Source organism: Alnus glutinosa, chromosome 5 (genome assembly GCF_958979055.1).
Source record: "Alnus glutinosa chromosome 5, dhAlnGlut1.1, whole genome shotgun sequence".
In the NCBI taxonomy this organism is placed as follows: Eukaryota; Viridiplantae; Streptophyta; class Magnoliopsida; order Fagales; family Betulaceae; genus Alnus; species Alnus glutinosa.
Window position 1 is genome coordinate 7,885,932 of NC_084890.1, and position 21,460 is coordinate 7,907,391.

The 21,460-nt window shown below is 37.2% G+C and overlaps 2 protein-coding genes across 2 annotated transcripts; both read left to right on the top strand.

Annotated features, from left to right (window-relative positions):
- Window positions 1-2,149: 2,149 nt before the first annotated feature.
- Window positions 2,150-10,916, top strand: LOC133868724 (allantoinase). Its single transcript, XM_062305704.1, has 16 exons — window positions 2,150-2,554; window positions 2,795-2,888; window positions 3,324-3,444; window positions 4,005-4,078; window positions 4,341-4,417; window positions 4,626-4,662; window positions 4,736-4,821; window positions 5,818-5,877; window positions 6,237-6,385; window positions 6,925-7,051; window positions 7,441-7,596; window positions 7,683-7,793; window positions 8,594-8,704; window positions 9,094-9,192; window positions 9,978-10,102; window positions 10,403-10,916. The coding sequence occupies exons 1-16, from the start codon at window positions 2,465-2,467 to the stop codon at window positions 10,404-10,406; spliced, it is 1,521 nt and encodes a 506-aa protein (XP_062161688.1). The 5' UTR covers window positions 2,150-2,464; the 3' UTR covers window positions 10,407-10,916.
- A 1,054-nt stretch (window positions 10,917-11,970) lies between these two features.
- Window positions 11,971-18,061, top strand: LOC133868760 (uncharacterized). The gene is made up of 5 exons (XM_062305756.1): window positions 11,971-12,583; window positions 14,799-15,759; window positions 15,844-16,368; window positions 17,093-17,551; window positions 17,670-18,061. The coding sequence occupies exons 1-5, from the start codon at window positions 12,102-12,104 to the stop codon at window positions 17,979-17,981; spliced, it is 2,739 nt and encodes a 912-aa protein (XP_062161740.1). The 5' UTR covers window positions 11,971-12,101; the 3' UTR covers window positions 17,982-18,061.
- Window positions 18,062-21,460: the final 3,399 nt, after the last annotated feature.

The window sequence follows — 21,460 nt, forward strand, 5'->3', positions numbered from 1 at the left end:
TGACCACACTCTGCAGAACCGGGATGAGTTGCTTCGAGAGTTGAAGAACCATCTGGTTCACTCCAATAATCGCATGAAGCAATACGCGGATGCCAAGCGCCGGGAAATGGAATACACAGTGGGTGATTGGGTATATTTAAAACTACAACCTTACCGCCAGCAAAGTGTCTTCCGTCGAGCACATCAGAAGCTGGCAAACAAATATTTCGGGCCTTTTCAGGTTACTGCAGCTGTTGGTCCGGTTGCATATCGCCTGGCGCTACCAATGGAGTCAAAGGTTCATAATGTGTTCCATGTCTCGCTCCTAAAGAAAAAAATTGGGAATGACACCTCTATATCTCCTACACTGCCTCCATTCTCGGAAGACACTGGGCCAATCATTGAACCCCTCCAGATCCTCGACTACCGCTGGGTCAAACGAGGTACCAAGTTTGTCACTGAAGCGTTGGTCCAATGGAAACATTTGGCTCTCGAGGATGCCACTTGGGAAGACCCTGATCAGCTTCAACAACAGTTTTCGTCCATCCACCTTGCGGACAAGGCTGTTCTTCCAGGGAGGGCGAATGATAGCACTCCACGACGGACCACTCGTACACCTCACCCCAACCCACGTTATATGGCACTGCATGAGGAGCTGCCAGCATGTGCGGGAACACCATCAGAAAGTGGCTAGAAAGCAGGGGAGACAGGGAAGGCAGTTACATGCAATCTTAGTAGAAGATTGCATGATTGTTAGTAGTGGGCAGTTATCTAGTAGTGGGCATGATCGATAGTAGTGGGCAGTTATCTACGGGAAGTTATTTGGCAGCAAGTTAGTGGTAGCTCTAGTATTTAAGAAAGGCGTAGCATATAGTTTGAATTATTGAATATTGTATTGGCTTATGTCACCGAGAGTTCCTATCACAGGACTCCCGAATACCCTTCTTTGCAGACTCATATATGGCGGGCCCACGAGCCCATGTTTCCTCATGAGCCAACGTGGGCTCATAGGCCCGTAGCTCCTGAGGGAGAAGAAGAAGATTATTTCTTTTCAGAAGATTTATTTATGTCTATCATCTCGAAGATCAATTTCTTTTCTTTTTTTATCTGTCTTGTTCTCTCTGGATCTGGATTTTTGATGGCGCAAGTTCTTTAGTTCAAATAGGGAGAATCTTGCTCAATTATTTCTATGTAGGCTTCACAGATCGAGGAAGGGAGGGGATGGCCAGTACTATTGAATAATGAAATTATTCCCAACACACCGTATTAGAATATTCATGTAGATTTTTTTTTAATATTTTTTTTTGATTCAGATTCCAATCCTTACCAATCATATAGCAATAAATTACTTACCAAAAACATTAATCATTTAAATGGGTTTGTTTTTTACGTAAAGTCCATGATTTAATATAAAGCATTATAGGACTGAGAAGAGTGCTGTCCGACTGTATATTTTGTCTTTGTTGTGTGCTCCTTTTCAACTTGGGTGGGTTTCGCTGATTGGCCCCTCAACGAATCTGCAAGGAATCCATGCGATCAGGCCTTGTTCCAATTATTATTTCACTTGGAAAAGGATTCTATTTTCTCAATTTATCACACAATTTATAATGTCTTTCGAATTTCAATCTTTTAATTTAGTTAATGCATCTTCCTTATATTCCTTCAACGAGCAAAAATGATAAAAATACTTTTTAGTCTTTATAATTTAAAAATTAGAAGAAAAATAAAAATGTAAAAGTTCGTCATCAGATGACTCACGACCACTCAATACCCACGGTCAAGTTGTGGGTATTTTTTTTCTTACCTTTTTTTTCGGGATTTTTTTTTTAATTTTTTAAAGTAATAATATTTAAGAAGCTGCTATATGATTACTATGACAATACAAATTAATTTTTTTTTTTCTTACATTAAAATATGAGTAATATTAAGAATCTTTTTATTCTCTTAAATTAAGATAGCTCTTAAAATTATTCTTGAATTTGAGATAAATCACTATTAAATTTTAATAGAATGGTGTTTTAAAGTTAATGCATATAATAATGTATATGATTTTATATTATTTTAAATTTTAAAAAATGTATCCATATTAATTTCATATTCACCATATAGTTTTTTTTTTAAAAAAAAATATATGAATAAATGAATGGAGAGTATTCTATTCCCGTGCCTAACATTTGACTTAAAGGAAAAAAATTTGCACGGGTCGGCGAATCGGGTTCCAACTTCCGGTGGAGGCTGAAAAGAACCAGACGGGGTTCGGATAACACCAACAAGGGCCACAAGGCCGTGAGGAGCCGAAGCCAAAGACTCATGTATGCAAATACATCATGGCCAGTGCTGTAGCCATTTCATTGGCAAGCGATCGACGTTAAGCATGTCCGTCCCCAGCGGGTGACGTAAATATTTGACTTTTGGAAATTCACCAACCTCGTCGAGGTCTCCTGTGTAGCATCAAACTGAGACTGTGTGTGTGGGAGAGAGAAAAATGGCGTCTATTCTGCTATGGAGGGTGTTGCCTCTGCTGACACTGCTCGCGTCTTTTTTGCTCTTTTTCTACGTCCAGAACTCTTCCAAGGTCTGGTTATATTGCTTTGTGAGAAAATGGAGTTGATTTTTGTTTTGTTGGTGTTGGGATTTGTTAATCTCAAATAAGCAAACCCATTTCACCCCAGAAAAAAATTGAAAACCGAAAAAAGTTGTAAACTTGTAATCGGGGATTTTTCATTTACTATTTTCAAAAAACAGAGAAGCTTATTTGAGTACTTTCATTATTCACGTGAATGCTATGCTGATTGAATTTGATATTTCATGTCAGTTGTATCACAAGGAGTGCAGCCTTCTTCCTTACCAGAGTTATTGGATAACCAGCAAGCGCATTGTGACACCACAAGGTGTCATTTCTGGTGCAGGTTTGTTTAGTACTTAATTGATCCCCCAAGATCTAGAAAAACAGAGGATTGTGGATTATAGAATATAAGAACCTTGTTCTAATCTACTTGTGTCCTTTACAATTATATTGTTAGCATTTGGGATTGTGATTTCACAAGCCGAAAGTCTGATTTTAAACCAAATCCCAGAAAATGTTTTGTTCGGAAAAATCCGTATTTTCAAATCGCAGGTAAAGGGAGGTATGTTTATAAAAACGTACTATTTAAAGGCTAAACTGCGATTTTACCAAACGCTTAATTCGTTTTAAATCACTATTTTTAAATGTGAAATCGCAAATCCAAATGGACCCTAATTAATTATTGTTATTGTAATGCTAAATGTTGAATCATTCTACAGAGATTGTTATTTTACAGCTTAACTAATGCATTTTTGTAACTAAATGCATAAATGGGCAGTTGAAATAAGGGAAGGGAAGATTGCATCCATTGTTAAAGAAGAGGATGAGCATGGCAATTCCAAGGTGGGACATATAGTTGATTATGGAGAGGCTGTAGTCATGCCTGGCCTGATTGACGTGTAAGCTGTGTAAAACCTCTCTCTTCCTGTTGGTCTATTTCCACATGGTGTACATATAATGTAGCATAATAAAAGGTTGCATAAATCTGGTGCCAAATTTTGTCTAGCGTCCTGCAAAATACACAACATATTGATTTACAAATTTCTGTCTCATGATATATGCCGTTTTGGTATCTTGTTGTCATTAATCTTTTGGCTCACAGAATGTGAGTTCCTGTGATTTTGATTATCTCAAAAAGCAAAACAGAGTTTATGCAATTGTTCTCCACCAATAAGCTATTACCTGCAAGAATGACTTGAACTCCTATGCAGTCTTTTTGGGAGTTATTCATCAAATACTTTAGTTAGGCAGTAATTAGCAGTGCATAAGAGGTGAGTTGATTTGATAAACTTAAAACAGTGTTATTCAGAAATTTATTACTTTAAATGTAATTAGGATGCTTCCAAAGAAAATTCCAGCCTTCATTTGGGGTATTGAAAAGATAACTTTATTTTTAAGAAGGATATAAGATATTCTTTTTTTTTTTAACTTCAAACAATTTTGATTTTGTTCATGGCAGGCATGCACATCTTGATGATCCTGGAAGAGCTGAATGGGAAGGATTTCCTTCGGGGACTAAGGCAGCTGCTGCAGGTATGACAATCTCCCTCATTTAAATTTGTGTTTCAAAGGTCCTGTGGTCATAAATTTTTTTTATTAAACTTTCTAATTGATTATTTCTGCTGATTTTACTAGCTTTCTAAAATAGACCTTTGAACATCTAATATCAAAATTTGATTTTCCTTTGTCTATTAGATGTCAAATAATTCTCATGCAGTACCAGAAGTTCTGACTCTTGTGTGTTAATCTCTTCTGTTCCACACCCAAATCATTTGGCGTCACTGTGTTTTTACAGGTGGTATAACAACATTAGTTGACATGCCTCTAAATAATTTTCCTTCAACCGTGTCTCAAGAGACTTTGAAACTCAAGGTATGGACAGATGAGCAGCAGTGCATTCCTTTGTTTTGGCCCTTATTTTTTTTTAATCATTTCACAGAGCTTTCTATATTGCAATAATGCATCCATTTCTTTTCATTTAAAATGAACTTATGCATTTTAATGGGGGTTGTAACTAGTTGCAGATAATTTCAACTAGCTACTGTTTTTTAATTTTGTCTTTAACGCTTCTGCTTGACAGATTGAAGCTGCAGAGGGGAGAATTTATGTTGATGTTGGTATGCTCCTGGAACTATTCCTTAGCCTAATGATAATTCCAGGACTAGTTTCTATTAACTATACCACCAACAGGTTTCTGGGGAGGTTTAGTTCCTGAAAATGCATTCAACTCAAGTGCTCTTGAGGGTCTCCTAAATGCTGGTGTTCTTGGTTTGAAGGTAACTATTTCCCAGGTGTCGTCAGTTGTCACTGATCATTCTTACATAACCTACATAGAACAGGATCACTGTTAGTTTATTGATGCACTTCATTGATACATTAACAACCCACAAACTTTAAAACTGTTTAGCATACATAAAAGATCACTTTCAGTTGTTCTGAGCCACGAAAAACGTGCAAACTATTGTGCTCAGTCTTTATTTTCCTCTCTATTTCAAGACATGCAAAAGGTTGGATAATGCTTTCTTAGATCACGAACTAGAGGAGAAGAATTGAGTTCTATTTTAATGATGTGATCTGAGATTCAAACCTTGACAGCCATCTCTGCCACCATGACCACGCTCCACCACCATCTTGGCACTTATGTTGTACAACCAGTGCTCCTTTTCATGGAATTTCAGGCATAAATGTAATTGCTAGAGCTTTATATGTTTCTTCCATGGCAGTTAATAACATGGTAAGCATCTCCTTCGCATGCTTACACATGAGAACTGTGTAAACAACTAAGACTACTCTGGTGATAATATTTCCCTATTGGAACAACAGAACCTCCAATTCCTCATCTCTTATGATTCTTAATTTTCCAATGTCAATGTAATACCCTTACATAAAATGACTTTTGTATAATATGGCTAGTTTGGGTGCTCATGAGGGATTGTCATACCTAAAGTTTGATTGTATTACTTCTCCCTTTCTTTAATCAGTTTGCTGACTTCTATATGAACTATAGCTTTGTGGGCCCAATATCAAACATAAGAAACATTTATTGATCTTTGGAATTTTCTATTTGGCGAAATTGTGGTAATATCTATCATGTAGGTTTCTAATTCCATTATCATCATTCAATTTTGATAATAATACAACTACTTATTTTATGATGAATATGACAGCATTAGTATGCATGTAGTCTCTAGACCATCATGACTCAAACTTTTCTTTGTCTGATAGGTGTAGTATTGGGGATCACCTTATGAAGTTTTCTATGTTTTTTGTAGTCTTTTATGTGTCCTTCGGGGATCAATGATTTTCCTATGACAAATGGCAGTCATATTAAGGTATGTTTCCTGTTATTTAGTCCAAATGTTCATATTAATAATCTATCTGTCTGACATATTTATTTCCAGTTACAGTTAATGACTTATTGGTTCATTATAGTGCTGCATATCCAAAAAAAATTATTTGTACCTTTTTTTCCCCTTCTCTTCCATTTAAACAATTTCATTTATGTTGCATGAGTAATGGTCTAGGTTGCCTTTATTGCGATCGAATTCATGCTTGCATATAATTCCTTTTTGCAGAAATGATTTCAGGGGTTGGATGATGTGATTTCTTTTACTAAATTGAGTCTCTATCTCTTGCGATACTTATGTATTTTAGTATACTTGCATAAGATACGCAATTATTTGTTCCTCAGGAGGGACTGTCTGTACTTGCAAAATACAGAAGACCATTACTTGTACATGCAGAGATTCAAAAAGAATCTGAAAGCCACCTGGAACTTAAAGATGGCAGCTATGATGCTCGTTCTTACTCAACCTATCTTCAGACTAGGCCACCTTCATGGTAAGATATTGCTTATGACTTTGTGAACAAATAAGCAAGCTATTCAGCTATTGCCTGATTTATCCTTGATCCTCAAGACAAACAGTTTTATGAAATAAAATACTTTCTGATTAAAGTACATATTGGTTTGGCCAATCACCCATTCAGACTTACCCTGTGATTTAGTTTACATGCATTCAGCATCAACCTGGCAGATAAATCTCGAGTATTGGTTGATATTGTTTATTTATCATGGATCATGTTAGAATATCCCAGCACACACCATATATGTATTAGTCATGATGATTCACAAATATAAACAATAGATACATATTTTCACAGCGGAACTCTAGTTTTGACCACCTTTTGAAATAGGAGAAATACTTTCTAAAATTTTTCATGCCCTTAAAACTGTGAAAAGTTGGTAACTGTATTTCCCCCCCTAGAAGTTATCAGAAAGTGGTTCCTCTAGCAATTCAGGAGAAAGTCTTCTGTAGTTGGCTTGATTCTATCAATGTCATTTTACATGATTTGCGATATTATTTTTTATTTCAAATCAGGGAGGAGGCAGCTATTAGGGAGCTTGTAACTGTGGCAAAGGAAACAAGGACTGGCGGCCCTGCTGAAGGAGCTCATCTTCACATAGTTCACTTGTCTGATTCAAGTTCTTCCTTAGATCTTATTAAGGTACTCTTTTATATGCATGTAGCTCCAGTGGGGCATAATGCTTTATAATAATGAAGATGCAAATTCTCATTGACCTTTTGCATATGCTTACCACTCATTGATGACCTCTCAATATAAATGTTTTTGGTGTAAATACATAATCTAGGCAATTAATTGGTATACAGTTTTGATATAGTGAAGACCGTTTATTCTTCTTATTGCAATACATTGTATGTTCAAAGTCTTTGGGACTGCCGTTCTCTTCCTCACCTCAACTTACTTCAGGGAATCCTTAATTTTATCCAAGGTTGGGGACATGATTTTTCTTAAAGCCATTCACCCCTGTCAATCCTTAACAAACTTTACTTTTCCCCTGAGAATGCTAGTTTCGTTTCTATGTTTTGTTACAGGAAGCAAAAAGTAGTGGTGATAGCATAACTGTTGAAACGTGCCCCCATTATTTGGCTTTCTCAGCAGAAGAGATTCGGGATGGAGATACTCGATTTAAGTGTGCTCCACCAATTCGTGATGCAGCCAATAAAGAAAAACTGTGGAAAGCTTTGTTGGTATTTTCTATTCCATGATGGTCTTATAGTCCATAGTTTTGCTATACGCCATCAATTGGTTCTACTTAGTTTACATCTATTTTTAGGAAGGACATATTGACATGTTGAGCTCTGATCATTCTCCGACGGTGCCAGAACTCAAGCTGCTTGATGATGGTAACTTTTTGAAGGCCTGGGGTGGCATATCATCTTTGCAGGTTGGTGTATTTATGTTTAGGATCAATGATGATTCATTATATTCCTTGGTTTCTAGTACTTTGAAACTTGATTGAAGAATATGATTAGTTGCCGTTATATATAGAATATTCTTAAAGATGTACTTGTCTTAGATGTTCAACAAGTTCATCATGCAACTGATTCAGTCCAGTATCTAGCTTGATTTGTTGGCCAAGGTTTCATGTTAGTGAGAATTGGACCTCATTGTCCTGCTCAATGTGCTTGCCTGCTTTTTACTGGCAAAAGCTACTACTTATAATTGAGGAACCTTGTCATTATTGATTATAAATTACATGCAAAACTCTCTGTCTGTATCATGGAATAAAATTTACTGGATTGAAATAAAGAATAACAACAAAATAAAAGAGATATGAGAATTAACTACTTAGATATACGTATGTGTAAATGTGTGTATATATGATTGTGTCATTGTGTGTGTGTGTGTCTTTCCCAGTAGCCATAGTATAATGTTTCACCTCTGGCATAAAGAGGGATTAGAAAAGACAACCTCACCTCTGAGGTGGTTGATTGGCTATCTCAAGAACTATAAATGAAAGACTTGATTCTCATGAAATATATGTGTGTGTGTGTATTCTCAAGCCAAACCAAGCATTGCACAGACTAATTCATTAGAATTGTGATGGTGAATATATGCGAATTAGTATAATCAAAAATGTATGCACCACGTTCTTGGTTCAATTTATTTGATAGTCTGCTCACATGTAGCTTTTTGCAATTGATTTGGAGAACTAACTGGCATTTCTTTTGCGAGCATCTACAGTTTGTTCTTCCTGTGACATGGTTATACGGGCAGAAATATGGGGTAACTTTAGAACAATTAGCTTTATGGTGGAGTGAAAGGCCTGCCAAACTTGCCGGACAAAAACTAAAGGTGATTAGGTTATTTGTTTCCTATCATGCACTCTGCTCCAGATTCAAACATGTAATCTAAATATTTAGAAATATCTGAAGTAAAACTGCTTTGTTCTTAGCCTTTGTCATGCAACATGAAAGATAAAAAGAGCTACCATGGAGAAGTCATAAAATCTTAGTTACGATAGTGTTTTAGATATACAATTCTTTGTCACTATAAAGTGAAATTTATAGCTCAAAGCTGACATATACTATCTTACCATCTCCTGAAGTGGCATTGATAAGCTTGAAACAGTGGCCTGTTGAAATAAGTATGTGCATATGAGTTGGTGCCAGGGGTCAATTTTGTATGATTTCCTAACAATTACTTGCTGCATCATGTCATGAAAATTTGATTCTGTCATGCAGGGTGCAATTTCTGTTGGAAACCATGCAGATATTGTCATATGGGAACCAGATGTGAAGTTTGAACTCAATGATGACTATCCTGTATACCTTAAGCATCCTGTATGTCTTCCTTAGTCTAATTCCTCTTTTGTTATGCAGACTCAAAATCAATTGTTTTGAGTCGTGTCTTGCATTTTTACGAGTTTTGCCTTACCAAAAGTTTGACATCTAAACTTCCAGCCAAGTTATTTTTGTGAACTTGATCCATATTGTTGAAGTCTTCTCATCTAAACCATTATGGCAAGAAAAAGTTTAATTCAGACGGAGAAGAAGCGGCAAAAATTGGAACAAAATTATCATTTGATTCGTCGATCCCCCAAAAAAGAAACAAGAAAAGTTCCATTGTTGAGTGAAAAATGGGAAACTCATGGAAAGTTACAATCCCCACCGCGTACCTGTTGATATGGTGTTTTCAACCCATTAGCAGTACCTTCATGAATGAATGTCGGACAAATATTTGAATACTCGCTCGAGTTAGCGGGAGATCTGCTAGGTAGACATTATCGAATAGCACCTTTAGATGAGAGATATGACCAATACGCTTCAATAAAACTAGTGTTTTCTTAATTATATGAAACGAGTAAGCAAACAATGAATCCATGGGGTATTTGAACCCGAGTATATGGGAAAAAACAGATTATTTGATGGAAGAACGGGGAATCCTTTTGAACAACCTGTTATAGTAGGAAAGATTTATTTCTTGAAAGTAACTCATCAAGTTGATAAAATAGATGTTGTGAACTTGATCCATATTGTTGAAGTCTTCTCATTTTAATATTTAATTTTTGTTTATTAGGTGAGTATGTTGAAGTCACTAATAATGTGCTCCCGTCTCCTTTGTATAGAGTATTTCAGCCTACATGGGAACAAAACTATCTGGAAGGGTGTTGGCAACTTTTGTAAGGGGGAACCTTGTCTACAAAGAAGGGAAGCATGCTCCTGCCGCCTGTGGTGTTCCAATACTCGCAAGGTAAAGGGTCTGTTTGGGGAAGAAAAAAAAAACAGTTTTTTAATACCCTAAAGATTTTTAGATGCGGTCTCACCACTAACACGCTTTTCAAAACAAACCACAAAACTCTTTTAAAAAAACAAAACACTTCTCCAAAAAGAAAATACAAAAAAATAACTAAACACGTGTACATTTTTTATTAGTAACTATTATAACTGATTTTGACATTCCAATGGTTTGTTATTTTTCATTTCTTTTTTCAAGTATTTGATTTTTTGACAATCCCTTCAAACTCTTGTCCATTGACTACCATGGTTTCAGTTGAAGGCAAGGGCCAGTTATGGCTGGGGCAATGTCAGGAGATACAATTCACCACCAGCATTTGTTCCAGTCAGCAATTTTGGTCTAATGAACACCCGAGGTTTTACACTGTTCTTTTATAACATTGATGTCAGCTTCAGGCTTGGATGTGCATAGTTTGTTGGCTTACCAAGAAGGTTTCTGAAATTACATGCACACTATGGTTGGATGTAATGAACTAACTATTGCTGTAAAGTATATATATATTTTGTCAACTTTCAAAAGCACCAAATCCTTTGAGGCTTGTTTCTCGAAATTGGGATTGGCTGGAATTCGTTGACCGACCCCTGCATGAGATAGGGGGCATCGAGACCTGTTCGGGCAGGTGGATCTCATCGGGCCTTCTCTTAATTGCCTGTCTGGATTGACTGCAATTTGGGTAAACAATTACAAGGGATCCCACTCCTATTTCTCTATAGAAAGGTTGTTTGTCTAGCATAATTTCCTTATTGATGAATAGCAACAATTTAAGTTAGTCTTATATACTAACAAATGTGACTGGTGGGATGAAGTTGGATGCTGCTTGGTGATGCTTCAACCTATAGTTATGGTGGATGTACATGGGCCAGATTGAAATTTAAGCGACTTTCGTGTGTTATATCCTAAAGAATAATATTATATCCCACACCAATATTCTACTATGCTAACATGATACAGTCGTTCTTGAAATTGAAAAGCGTCATGCGTTACTAGATATTTGTCTTAGCAACTTATGTTGCCAGTATCATTTCCATTTTAAATGAAAATGGATCATCTTTATTTATAGTCAGGATTTAAAGTTGATGCATTTAATGGTGTACATAATTTCACATTATTTAATTTTTTAAAAGATGTGTTAACATTGACTTCATATACACTGTTAGATGTACCGACTTTAAATCTTGACTTTTTATTTGAAATTGATAGTATATATTTCATTAAAAGAAATGGAGAGAATCCTATTACATGTTGCCTTGACATGCTATATATTGCCGCTACAACTCTTCAAAATTGGAAAAATCATTAAATTGGTCCCTATGGTTTAGGCTTTATCAAATTAAGATTTGTAATACAAAAAAATTGTCTTATAACTCATTGAAATGTGATAAGATACATTTATTAAATTGATTTTTCCATTCAATCCCTTACAAATTTCATTTATTTTTCTGAGAAAATTCTTGTAAAAAATGGAAAAAAAAAACGAAACAATAAAATAAAATAAATTTTCAAAATGGAAAATAAAATAAAATTGAGGATAGATTTATTGTAATTTTATAAGAACTCCAACAAAAAAAGAGTGACCAAATTAAAGGAAAGTTAAATTTAATAAAACAAAAGGCTGATCACAAGGACTTTGAGATAATTTTATTTTATACCCAATAATCGATTTGATGCAAATAGAATCGCTATTCACATCAGCGTGTCTTTTGCCTCCACAATTCAAATGGATAAGATTCAAAAGCCCATGAAGAAAAAAAACGTTTTTTTTTTTTTTTTTATGTTACAAATAGAATCGCTATTCACGACAGCGTTTCTTTTGCCTCCACAATTCAAATGGATAAGATTCAAAAGCCCCTGCAAATTGCAAAACCAATGACCATCTCTGTCCGAGACGGAGATGACCCGAACTCAGCCCCAACTCACCGAGGACTCAACTCGTCCTCTCGCTTAAACCCCTCCAATGCAACTCACCAACCTCCTCAGCTCTCTTAGAAAACCCCCAGTTCTCTTCCCCAAAGCACTCCTGAAACCCAACTCGGCCGAGGCAAACTCACACCGACTCACCCTCTCGAGGACCCTCCAATCCGAGACCCTGAAAGCCCTAGAATGGCCCTTGGTCTGCAAGCAACTCTCCACCTTCACATCGACCGCCATGGGGTTCTCCGCCGTCCAAAAGGCCCAAATCCCCTTCGGCCGAACCCGGGAGGAGAGCCAGAAGCTTCTGGATCAGACTGCCGCGGCAGTGGAAGCATCGGCGATGGTGGATTCTCGGACGTTGGATTTTTCGGGGATCGAGGACGTCTCGGAGATTGTGGATTCGGCGGTTTCCGGTGAGTTGCTCACGATTTCGGAGCTCTGCGCGATGCAGCGCACGCTGCGAGCCGCCAAGGCATTGATCGAGAAGTTGGAGCACTTGGCTGCGAGCGTAGATTTCCCTGGAAGGTACTTCGTTGTTATTATTACAAGTATTATTGTTGCTGGTTAGTTTCATTGTTTGAATTGATCTTTTGCTTTGGTATTTAATAAGAGAAATGGAATGCATAAGCAATGGCCATTAGAGAAATTATCTTCGAATTGAAACTTAATGTGGTGAAAGTGAATTTATGAAAACTTGACGAAGAGAATTACAAATGTGAGGAGGCTAGACAAGTGATATGAGCTTGATGAGAAGTGGAGGAAGCGGTGAGGGAGGTGGCCTTTAAGTGGAGATTATTAGGGGAGGCATTGACGTTTGTTGTGCACAGGATTTTAAACAAACATTCAAAAAGGAAATAGAGAAAACAGAAAAAATGCAAGATGCCTATGGTTCATTTTAAAAGTGCATGTTTATAGACAAAAATAACAAGAAGAAATCCACTCAAAGGTGAGAAGCTTACACAGTTTTCACACTATCTCAAGAGCTGCCACTCAAATCCTCTCAGAATATAATGAGAATTATCTCAAAAAACCATAATAATACAATACTAGGACAGGTCGAAACATCCAAATTGGATAAAAAAATTTGGGTCATGAGCCCCGGGGTAGACCTCCATGGACTAATACTCAGAAAATCTCCCTATTCAGTCGATGGGATTCCATGTTGGCTCGAGTGTGGGTTGGAGCAGAATGCAAGACATACTCAACAGTGTTGATGCAATCTCATAACGAGTATTGCATTCATGACGTTTGTTTACTTTTTTCCTAATCAATTTTTTTCTGTAGACAAACACCAAGTTGAGTTATTTTGATTAACTGGGAGGTATTGGTTTTGTTTGTCTTCTTTAACTGGTTTTCAGGGTTGTTGATATGCGTCTATATTTGCTTTCTGGGTATTATAGTTTCCATAGGGGGAATTGAGATTCAGGGTGTGGAGTTTATGCTATATGACACCATATTATTTGATTTTATTAGATACAGAAATCTATAATGATTCATTTGGATGGAATCATATGAAGAGAAGGATTTGAATTTCAGTTTTTGTTTAAAGCTTTTTTCCTCTTCTAGCTAGGTGTTTCTCTTCTGTACTTCATGTGTACCGGGATTGCGCCTTTTTTTGTTTTTTAATAAAATTTCGATTACTTATAAAAAAAAAAAAGTTTCTGTTTAAATGGTTTGAGTAAATAATATGTGGATTTGAAATGATTAGGTCTAAGGTGTTATTTCAAGTTCATTACCCCAGTGCCAATCATGTGTTGTTAAAATTTATATGAAGCAATTTATACTAGCAATTTCTCTTCAAAGCCCTTAATTTTAAATCATCAAATTCAAATGCAACCTAATTGAACATTGATTTTAGAGGATTTTAACCTTTATAAAGTTATTTAAGCTAAAGACTGACGGAGACCTTTAAAGGACTCTTGAGGGCTGTTTAGCTTTTCCCATGTCACTGGCTGTATCTAAACTGGTACAACAAGTGCATGGAGCTATACATTTTAAATTTCTTGTTGCTTCTGATTTCATTATCAGTTGTTCAGGTAACTTCCTCAATTTTGTTACAGCTTTTGTATGTGGGTTCCGAATATGCAAGTTGGATTAGTTACATTCTGATTATAGTAGATGCATATCGAGAATCTCTTAGTAACTAAGTTGTTGTATGTGAAAGGTAAAAAAGTTTCTGGAAAGAGATATGGTAAAAACATAATTTGAGTTGGTTGTTAAGCCTTTTCTGCTAGATATAGTTGAGAAAGCGAAGAGATATGGTTATAGATGTTAGTAGGTTCTGACTTATCGGGAAAAAAAAGGGATTGATATGGTCGTGCATGAAACTGTAATTAGAGTTTGCTTTCTTTTTAGAAAAATGGCACATGATTTTGGATTTTCTTGGATCTGTTTTACTACATGGTTCAAGACAATAGAGATGGAATTATTTTTTTCAAAAATAGGTGTCTCAAAGCTTTGAAGGCTGCTTCTAAGTGCGATCAAGTTTCTCTAATACATTTCTGGATAGGTTATACTTATTGCTTGACACAGTCTGGAGAGAAGCATTTATCATATGGTAATGGATTCTCCTGTCATAGTAAGGGTCTCAGAATAAAAATTTATATCAAAGGTACTGTCACATATGGAGTGCTGTGCTCACATTTCCTACTCTTTTGCATAACTAAACGTAGAAGCTGCCTTCGTGAAATTTCAATGTTGTAAAGAAATGAAATTTATCTTTCTAACTGTATTTAAACAGGTACTTGCCCTTGCTTCAAATACTTAAGAACTGCAATTTCCAAGTGGAGTTAGAGCGTAAAATAGGATTTTGCATAGATTGCAATCTGTTAATAATCCTTGATAGGGCTAGTGAAGAATTGGAGATGATTAGGTTAGAAAGGAAGAGGAACATGGAAAGTTTGGATTCTCTGTTGAAGGGAGTCTCATCTCAGATTTATCAGGCTGGGGCAATCGACAGGCCTCTCATAACCAGGCGACGGTCTAGGATGTGTGTGGGTATTAGGGCTTCCCACCGATACTTACTCCCAGATGGTGTAATATTAAATGTCAGTAGTTCTGGTGCAACATACTTTATGGAACCGAAAGAGGCAGTGGAGTTGAATAACATGGAGGTATGGCTTGCAAACTCTGAGAAAGCTGAGGAGATAGCAATTTTGAGCTTGCTTGCATCTGAAATAGCGGAATCTGAAATAGAGATCAAGTATTTGTTGGATAGAATTTTAGAAGTTGATCTTGCTTTTGCAAGAGCTGCCTATGCTCGGTGGATGAATGGGGTCTGTCCAATTTTCACTTCAGGGGGTTGTGAGGCCTTAAATTCTAATGAAGCAGATTATGCGTTAGCAGTAGATATTGATGGTATACAACATCCTCTGCTCCTTGAGCCCTCTCTGAGAAGTTTTTCAGATGTCCTGTCATCCAGCTCTGGCAATGCAGTTCAGTTGGGTGATGGAGATGGTGCAATGACTTTTGAAAGCTTGTCAGAAGGTGTATCTAATTTTCCTGTGCCAATAGACATTAAAATTGAATGTGGAAAGAGAGTGGTTGTAATATCAGGACCAAATACAGGAGGGAAAACTGCTTCGATGAAAACATTGGGCCTGGCATCTCTTATGTCGAAGGCTGGCATGTTTTTGCCTGCTAAGAACCGCCCAAGCCTTCCATGGTTCAATCTTGTTCTAGCTGATATTGGAGATAACCAGGTAATTGTTACCTTGTTTGTGGGAGAAAAATTCTCAGTTCTTTTAGTTGTTCCTGTTTAGTCTGACTCTTGTTTTTTATTCTAGTCTCTGGAACAAAATCTCTCTACTTTTAGTGGCCACATAACGCGGATCTGTAACATGATGGAGGTGGCCTCAGAAGAATCACTTGTCCTCATTGATGAAATTGGTAGTGGAACTGATCCTTCCGAAGGTGTGGCCCTTTCCACTAGCATCTTGCAGTATCTCAAAAACCGTGTTAACTTGGCTGTTGTGACCACTCATTATGCGGATTTGAGTCTCCTGAAAGAAAAGGATAGTCAGTTCGAGAATGCAGCCATGGAATTTTCACTAGAAACCTTACAACCTACTTATCAGATCCTCTGGGGAAGTACTGGTGATTCAAATGCATTAAGTATTGCTAAATCAATTGGTTTTGATCTAAATATAATTGTACGCGCACAACAGTGGGTGGGGAGGTTAAAGCCTGAAAATCAGCAAGAGCGGAAAGGTTTCTTATATCAGTCACTAGTACAGGAAAGAAACAGATTGGAAACTCAGGCCAGAAAAGCTGCATCTCTTCATGTGGAAGTTATGGATCTGTATCATGAGGTATTTTTAGAAGTTCTAATCTGTCAGAAAGTGCTTAATTTCTCAATTGCCCTTTCTTTTCCATGTGCAACATAGGGTTGAGATTAATGTTTGGAAGTACAACCTAGTCCTAGCTGAGGATCTGTTCACTGAATATGGGAATCAAATCTTTATTGGGTGCACCTTTGTTGTACTGTAAATGTTTGTGGAGTTTTAACACATAATGTAGCTGTCCTATTGGTACTTGGCTTAGCCCTGATGGCTCATGCTTGTGACTTGGTAGGGCCAGCTGCTGTGTGTAACCCCATATCTGCATGCTGGGATTGAACCCGTGACCAAGTTTTCATTTAGGTATTTCTTATTGGTTGTCTAATATTCTGGAAGTTTCCGTTTGGTTGAGAGTTAATTAAAGTAGGGTGCCAAATTAAATTGAAGAGAAACTAGGACAACATAATTTGATTGTGAATACTGCCAAATTTCTTGAAATTTGTAGAACTGAGGCTATTTTATCCCTTTATTAATTTATTCAAAATTTGGAAAGCAGCAATCTAAACCTTGGATGGAAACTAAATGGCATTTGGGAAGGTTAGAGCACACATTAAAATTCAAACATAATTTTTTTATATGAAGCTAAAATCACAGCAACTTGGAATTGTAATGATTTGCCACTCTTGAATTAATTTTATGATAGTTGTTTGATTATCTTTTCCTTTGTTTTTTCTTTCCTTCCCGTTAATGAGTGAAGATCCAAGATGAGGCAGAAGATCTTGATATGCGCAAGACAGCTCTTAGGGCAAGGGAAACCCAACGAGTCCAACAAGAATTGAAGACTGCAAAATCTCAGCTGGAAACTGTGATACAGGAGTTTGAAAACCAACTTAGAACTGCCAATGCTGATCAATTTAATTTGCTGATTAGGAAATCGGAATCAGAGATTGCATCTGTTGTTAAAGCTCACTGTCCTAGTGATGCTTTCTCTGTCAGGGAAGCAGATGCCAAATCATATAAACCACAAATTGGAGAGCAAGTCCTTGTGAAGGGACTGGGAGGTAAGTTAGCTACTGTAGTTGAAGCACCTGAGGATGATGAAACTGTACTAGTACAACATGGTAAAATAAAGGTCCGTTTAAAGAAAAGCAACATCATATCTATTGCAAGTAGCAAAAGAAGTGCAACTAGTTCTGTCCCACGTCTGAAACGGCAGGTACGTTCTGCAGTGCTTTCCAGAGGTTGGCTATTCTAGTGTGTGTGACAGTTGTTTAGTGAATTAGTTATCTTAAATCCAACAATCATGAATATGATCCCATTGTACAATACTGTAGGGTCAGCAGAGAAAAGAGCTCCAGGATCGTCCAAAAGCCAAGAAAGATGAGGATGTTGCTTATGGTCCAGTGGTGCAGACATCAAAGAATACAGTGGATTTACGTGGTATGCGAATAGAAGAAGCTTCTCACCACCTCGACGTGGCCATCTCTGCAAGCGGGCCGTATTCAGTTCTCTTTGTGATACATGGGATGGGCACTGGGGCTGTTAAGGAGCGTGCAATTGAGATATTAAACAACCATCCACGAGTAGCCAAGATTGAGCAGGAAAGTCCATTGAATTATGGTTGTACAGTTGCTTATATAAAGTGAAACCCTAGTTGAGTGGTCCAATGATGTATGTCATACTCCAACCAGTTTTGATTTGTATATATATACATGGGTTAAACTAATTTACAATCAGCAATCTTATTTCATTAATTCTTTTGTGCCAACTTCTGATTCTCAACTTTTTGCCTCCACAACCTTCATGAACTCTTCCCTTCTTGCATTAATGCCAATAAGATCACCGCACCATGGTTTTAGTCGGCATTGATTGGAATTCCCTACCAATTACAATTGGGGTGTGCAATTCAGAAACTTCACAAAGAAGGGAATGCGAGGCTCACCTGCCCTAGACAGGTAATTCGGGCACCCTAATTGTGTAGGAGATTTTCATTCAATCATCATTCAAGTATATTTAACTCTCTTTCATAAAATTATACCTATCTCTTTATGTTTTCCTGAATTGTTCAATCATTTTACAATTTTTCAACAAGCGTGATTCGACTTTGTCTTTATTTTTTCTTTTGTAAATATTTGAATGTTGTCTTCAACGGAAACCTCAAGCAAAAAACCCACACTTTTGGCGCTATCCCTGCATGTTACACATTACACGTATCACCCAACCATACCTTTATAGCTGCCACATGCATACTCTCCAGAGTACATGTATTAGTTGTAGTCTGAGCAATAGCTGTGAATTCTTGCCTGAAAATGTTGGTTGTTTTTGAAAAAGCAATAGGAAAACTACCGGAGGAGCTGAAGCTTCCTTCAACGAGGTTAGAAAATATGAAATCCCGGCAAGAAATAGGGGAGATTATCCAGTCATTTTGGCCGGAGTCTATGGTGTACAACCTTCCAAATGGAAATTTTATGGCTTGGGCACATGAAAATGAAAGTCCATCACAACCTAGGTATTACACATTAAATCTTATTACTAGTGCCATAATTGCACCATAGATGAAGTGAATTTAGATTAATCATTCGTTGTTAGGTGCTCTGTTTTATTTTCCCATTGAGGCTGAACCAAAACCAGTGCTCGAGAGATAACTGTCCATGTACTGATAAGATGCCTTGGTGGTGAAATGGTAGACACGCGAGACCCAAAATCTCGTGCTAAAGAGTGTGGAGGTTCGAGTTCACCACGTCAAGTGACACTCTATTGCTGAGTTATATCCCTTGCCCCCCCTCAAGAAATAGAACTACTAATACTAAGTCAAAGGGTCGAGAAACTCAAAGCCACTAAGAGATCGAAAGCACCCTGCCCACCTGATCAAGTCATTAAAGATCTTCCAGGGAAATTCGCATTCATTCTCTTTGATGCTACATCTCAAACATTTTGTTTTTCTCTCAACATATAATGTCGGTTAAGTCATCACTTATCTCAAAATTTAAGTAGATAGAAAATGTTAAATTTGATTAGTGTCAATGTTTTGGACTTAGAGGGTGCGTATGTACATGGAAATGGAAATTGAATCACTCCATTGTACTTAACAATTGAAATGAAAAGTTTATCTTTGAGACAAACATACGATAGAAATTGTAGTCATCACCAAATTTTAAATGCAATGGACGAAACAATATTGAGAATTCGTTTGGCTCTGCGATTTTGCAAACCTAGAAAAAGTTTTTGGGAGTGCATTTTTAAAAAATTACGATATAAAAATGTAAAAAAAATCTGTGTGTTTTTAAATCGTAGGCAGGAGAATGCATTTTTTTAAAACGCGCGATTTTAAGGGCCGTCTGTTATTTTTTAAAGGCCAAACTGCAATTTTATCTAACACTATGCTTTTAAAATTCACTTTTTAAAATCGTTGTTTTGAATCGCACGTTTTAAAATCACAAACTCAGACGGAGCTTGTTATAGCATTTCTCATTGAATGACCCTTAAAATCACTTTTTTCGGTGCTAGAATGTATAATCATGTACGCCATTTGTTATCAACAATTCTAACCCTAAAAGATAAAATATTATTTAGCCCATTCAACTAATTATTATTTTTTATAAAACACCACAAACTGATAAGTGTCATGCTTTGGCCATTCAATTGCCAATTTGTTACAATTTAGCTACATCCGTCAATCTTGACCGTTATATTGGATTAAAAATTAAATTAGACCAAAATGTTTCGAAAATACTATTATTTTGACCATTAAAAAATCAAAATCAAAATTATCATTTATATTTATTAATTAGTAAAAAAAATGGTAATTTTTGGTCAAATTTTCACATTTATGTCATATCATATTTATTAAAAAAAAAAAAAAAACCAAAAGAAAAGAAGTCACCCTCAAAACATAGCAACAAACAAAACCTATAATTTTTTTTTTCAAATTAACTAGATGAATCTTGTTATATCAGAATTTATCATTTCTACTAATACTCCGTTTGATTCGACGTAAAATGGTTTCCGTCGTAAAATATTTTCGACGAAATCAATTTCAAAAGAAATTATTTTCTCGAAAATATTTTTCGGCGTTTGGTTCGCACGAAAAAATTACGAAAAGTGAAAATGCAACTGTCGCCGGAATCCGGCGACGACCGGTCGCCGTCGCCGGAATCCGGCGAACGTGTTTGGCCGAATTCCGGCAGGACACCTCCTGGCCCGGTCAGATCCGGCCTGATCCGGTCAGATCCCGCCGGATTCCGGCCATTTGGGCCAGATCCGGCCGGATCAGTAGCCGGATCCGGTCAGATCCCGCCGGATTCCGGCTATTTGGGCCAGATCCGGCCGGATCAGTAGCCGGATCCGGCGGGGTCAGTGGCCGGATCCCGGCCATTTTGGCCAGATCCGGCCGGATCAGTGGCCGGATCCGGTCAGATCAGGCCGGGTTTCGGCGGCCGGCGGTGTTCCGGCAACCGGATTCCGGCGGCTGGCGGAATTCCGGCGGCCGAATTCCGGTGGTCGGATTCCGACGCCGGCATTATTCCAGTGACTTGATGATGCCGGATTTCGGTGCTGCCTATTTTCGAATGACCGACTATTGTAGGATTTGGACAGTCAGATATCAAACGTGCGTGTAAGGACGAAGAATATAATTTTAGAAAACGATTTACGGTTTTAAAAACCGTAAATCGTTTTCCAAAAATTAAAGAAGGTTTTACGGTCAAACCGAAAATGATTTTCGTTGACCATTATTTTCGCCCCTACCAAACACCGTAAAATACCGAAATCATTTTCCAGAAATCATTTTACGCCGAAACAAACGGAGCATAACTCAACATTTATTTTGTATGCATTCATCCTATATACCTAATAGGAATTCTTAAAGATTTTGGATTCTATATAGTTTCACTCCCCAAGCTACCATGTAGCTCTACCGCTGCCTATGCCCAAGCAAAAGGCATGAGTAATGAGCCTCCTACTCGAGCTCCCTACCCAATTTGAGGGGGGCCATCAGGAATCAGGATCCCTTCAAATTTCCTTTAGCAATTTGAGATCTCAAATTGTTAAATCTCAGCCCTTCTTTGAATCTACCAACCCATATTGTGCCAGCTGTCAACATGAAATAAATGCTAAAAGAATTCAA

Coding starts and splice junctions, on each gene's coding strand:
- LOC133868760 (XM_062305756.1), top strand. CDS start 12,102: ATGCAACTCACCAACCTCCTCAGCTCTCTTAGAAAACCCCCAGTTCTC. Junction 12,584..14,798: donor AGCGTAGATTTCCCTGGAAG/GTACTTCGTTGT, acceptor GTATTTAAACAG/GTACTTGCCCTTGCTTCAAA. Junction 15,760..15,843: donor CTGATATTGGAGATAACCAG/GTAATTGTTACC, acceptor TTTTTATTCTAG/TCTCTGGAACAAAATCTCTC.
- LOC133868724 (XM_062305704.1), top strand. CDS start 2,465: ATGGCGTCTATTCTGCTATGGAGGGTGTTGCCTCTGCTGACACTGCTC. Junction 2,555..2,794: donor ACGTCCAGAACTCTTCCAAG/GTCTGGTTATAT, acceptor ATTTCATGTCAG/TTGTATCACAAGGAGTGCAG. Junction 9,193..9,977: donor CTGTATACCTTAAGCATCCT/GTATGTCTTCCT, acceptor TCCTTTGTATAG/AGTATTTCAGCCTACATGGG.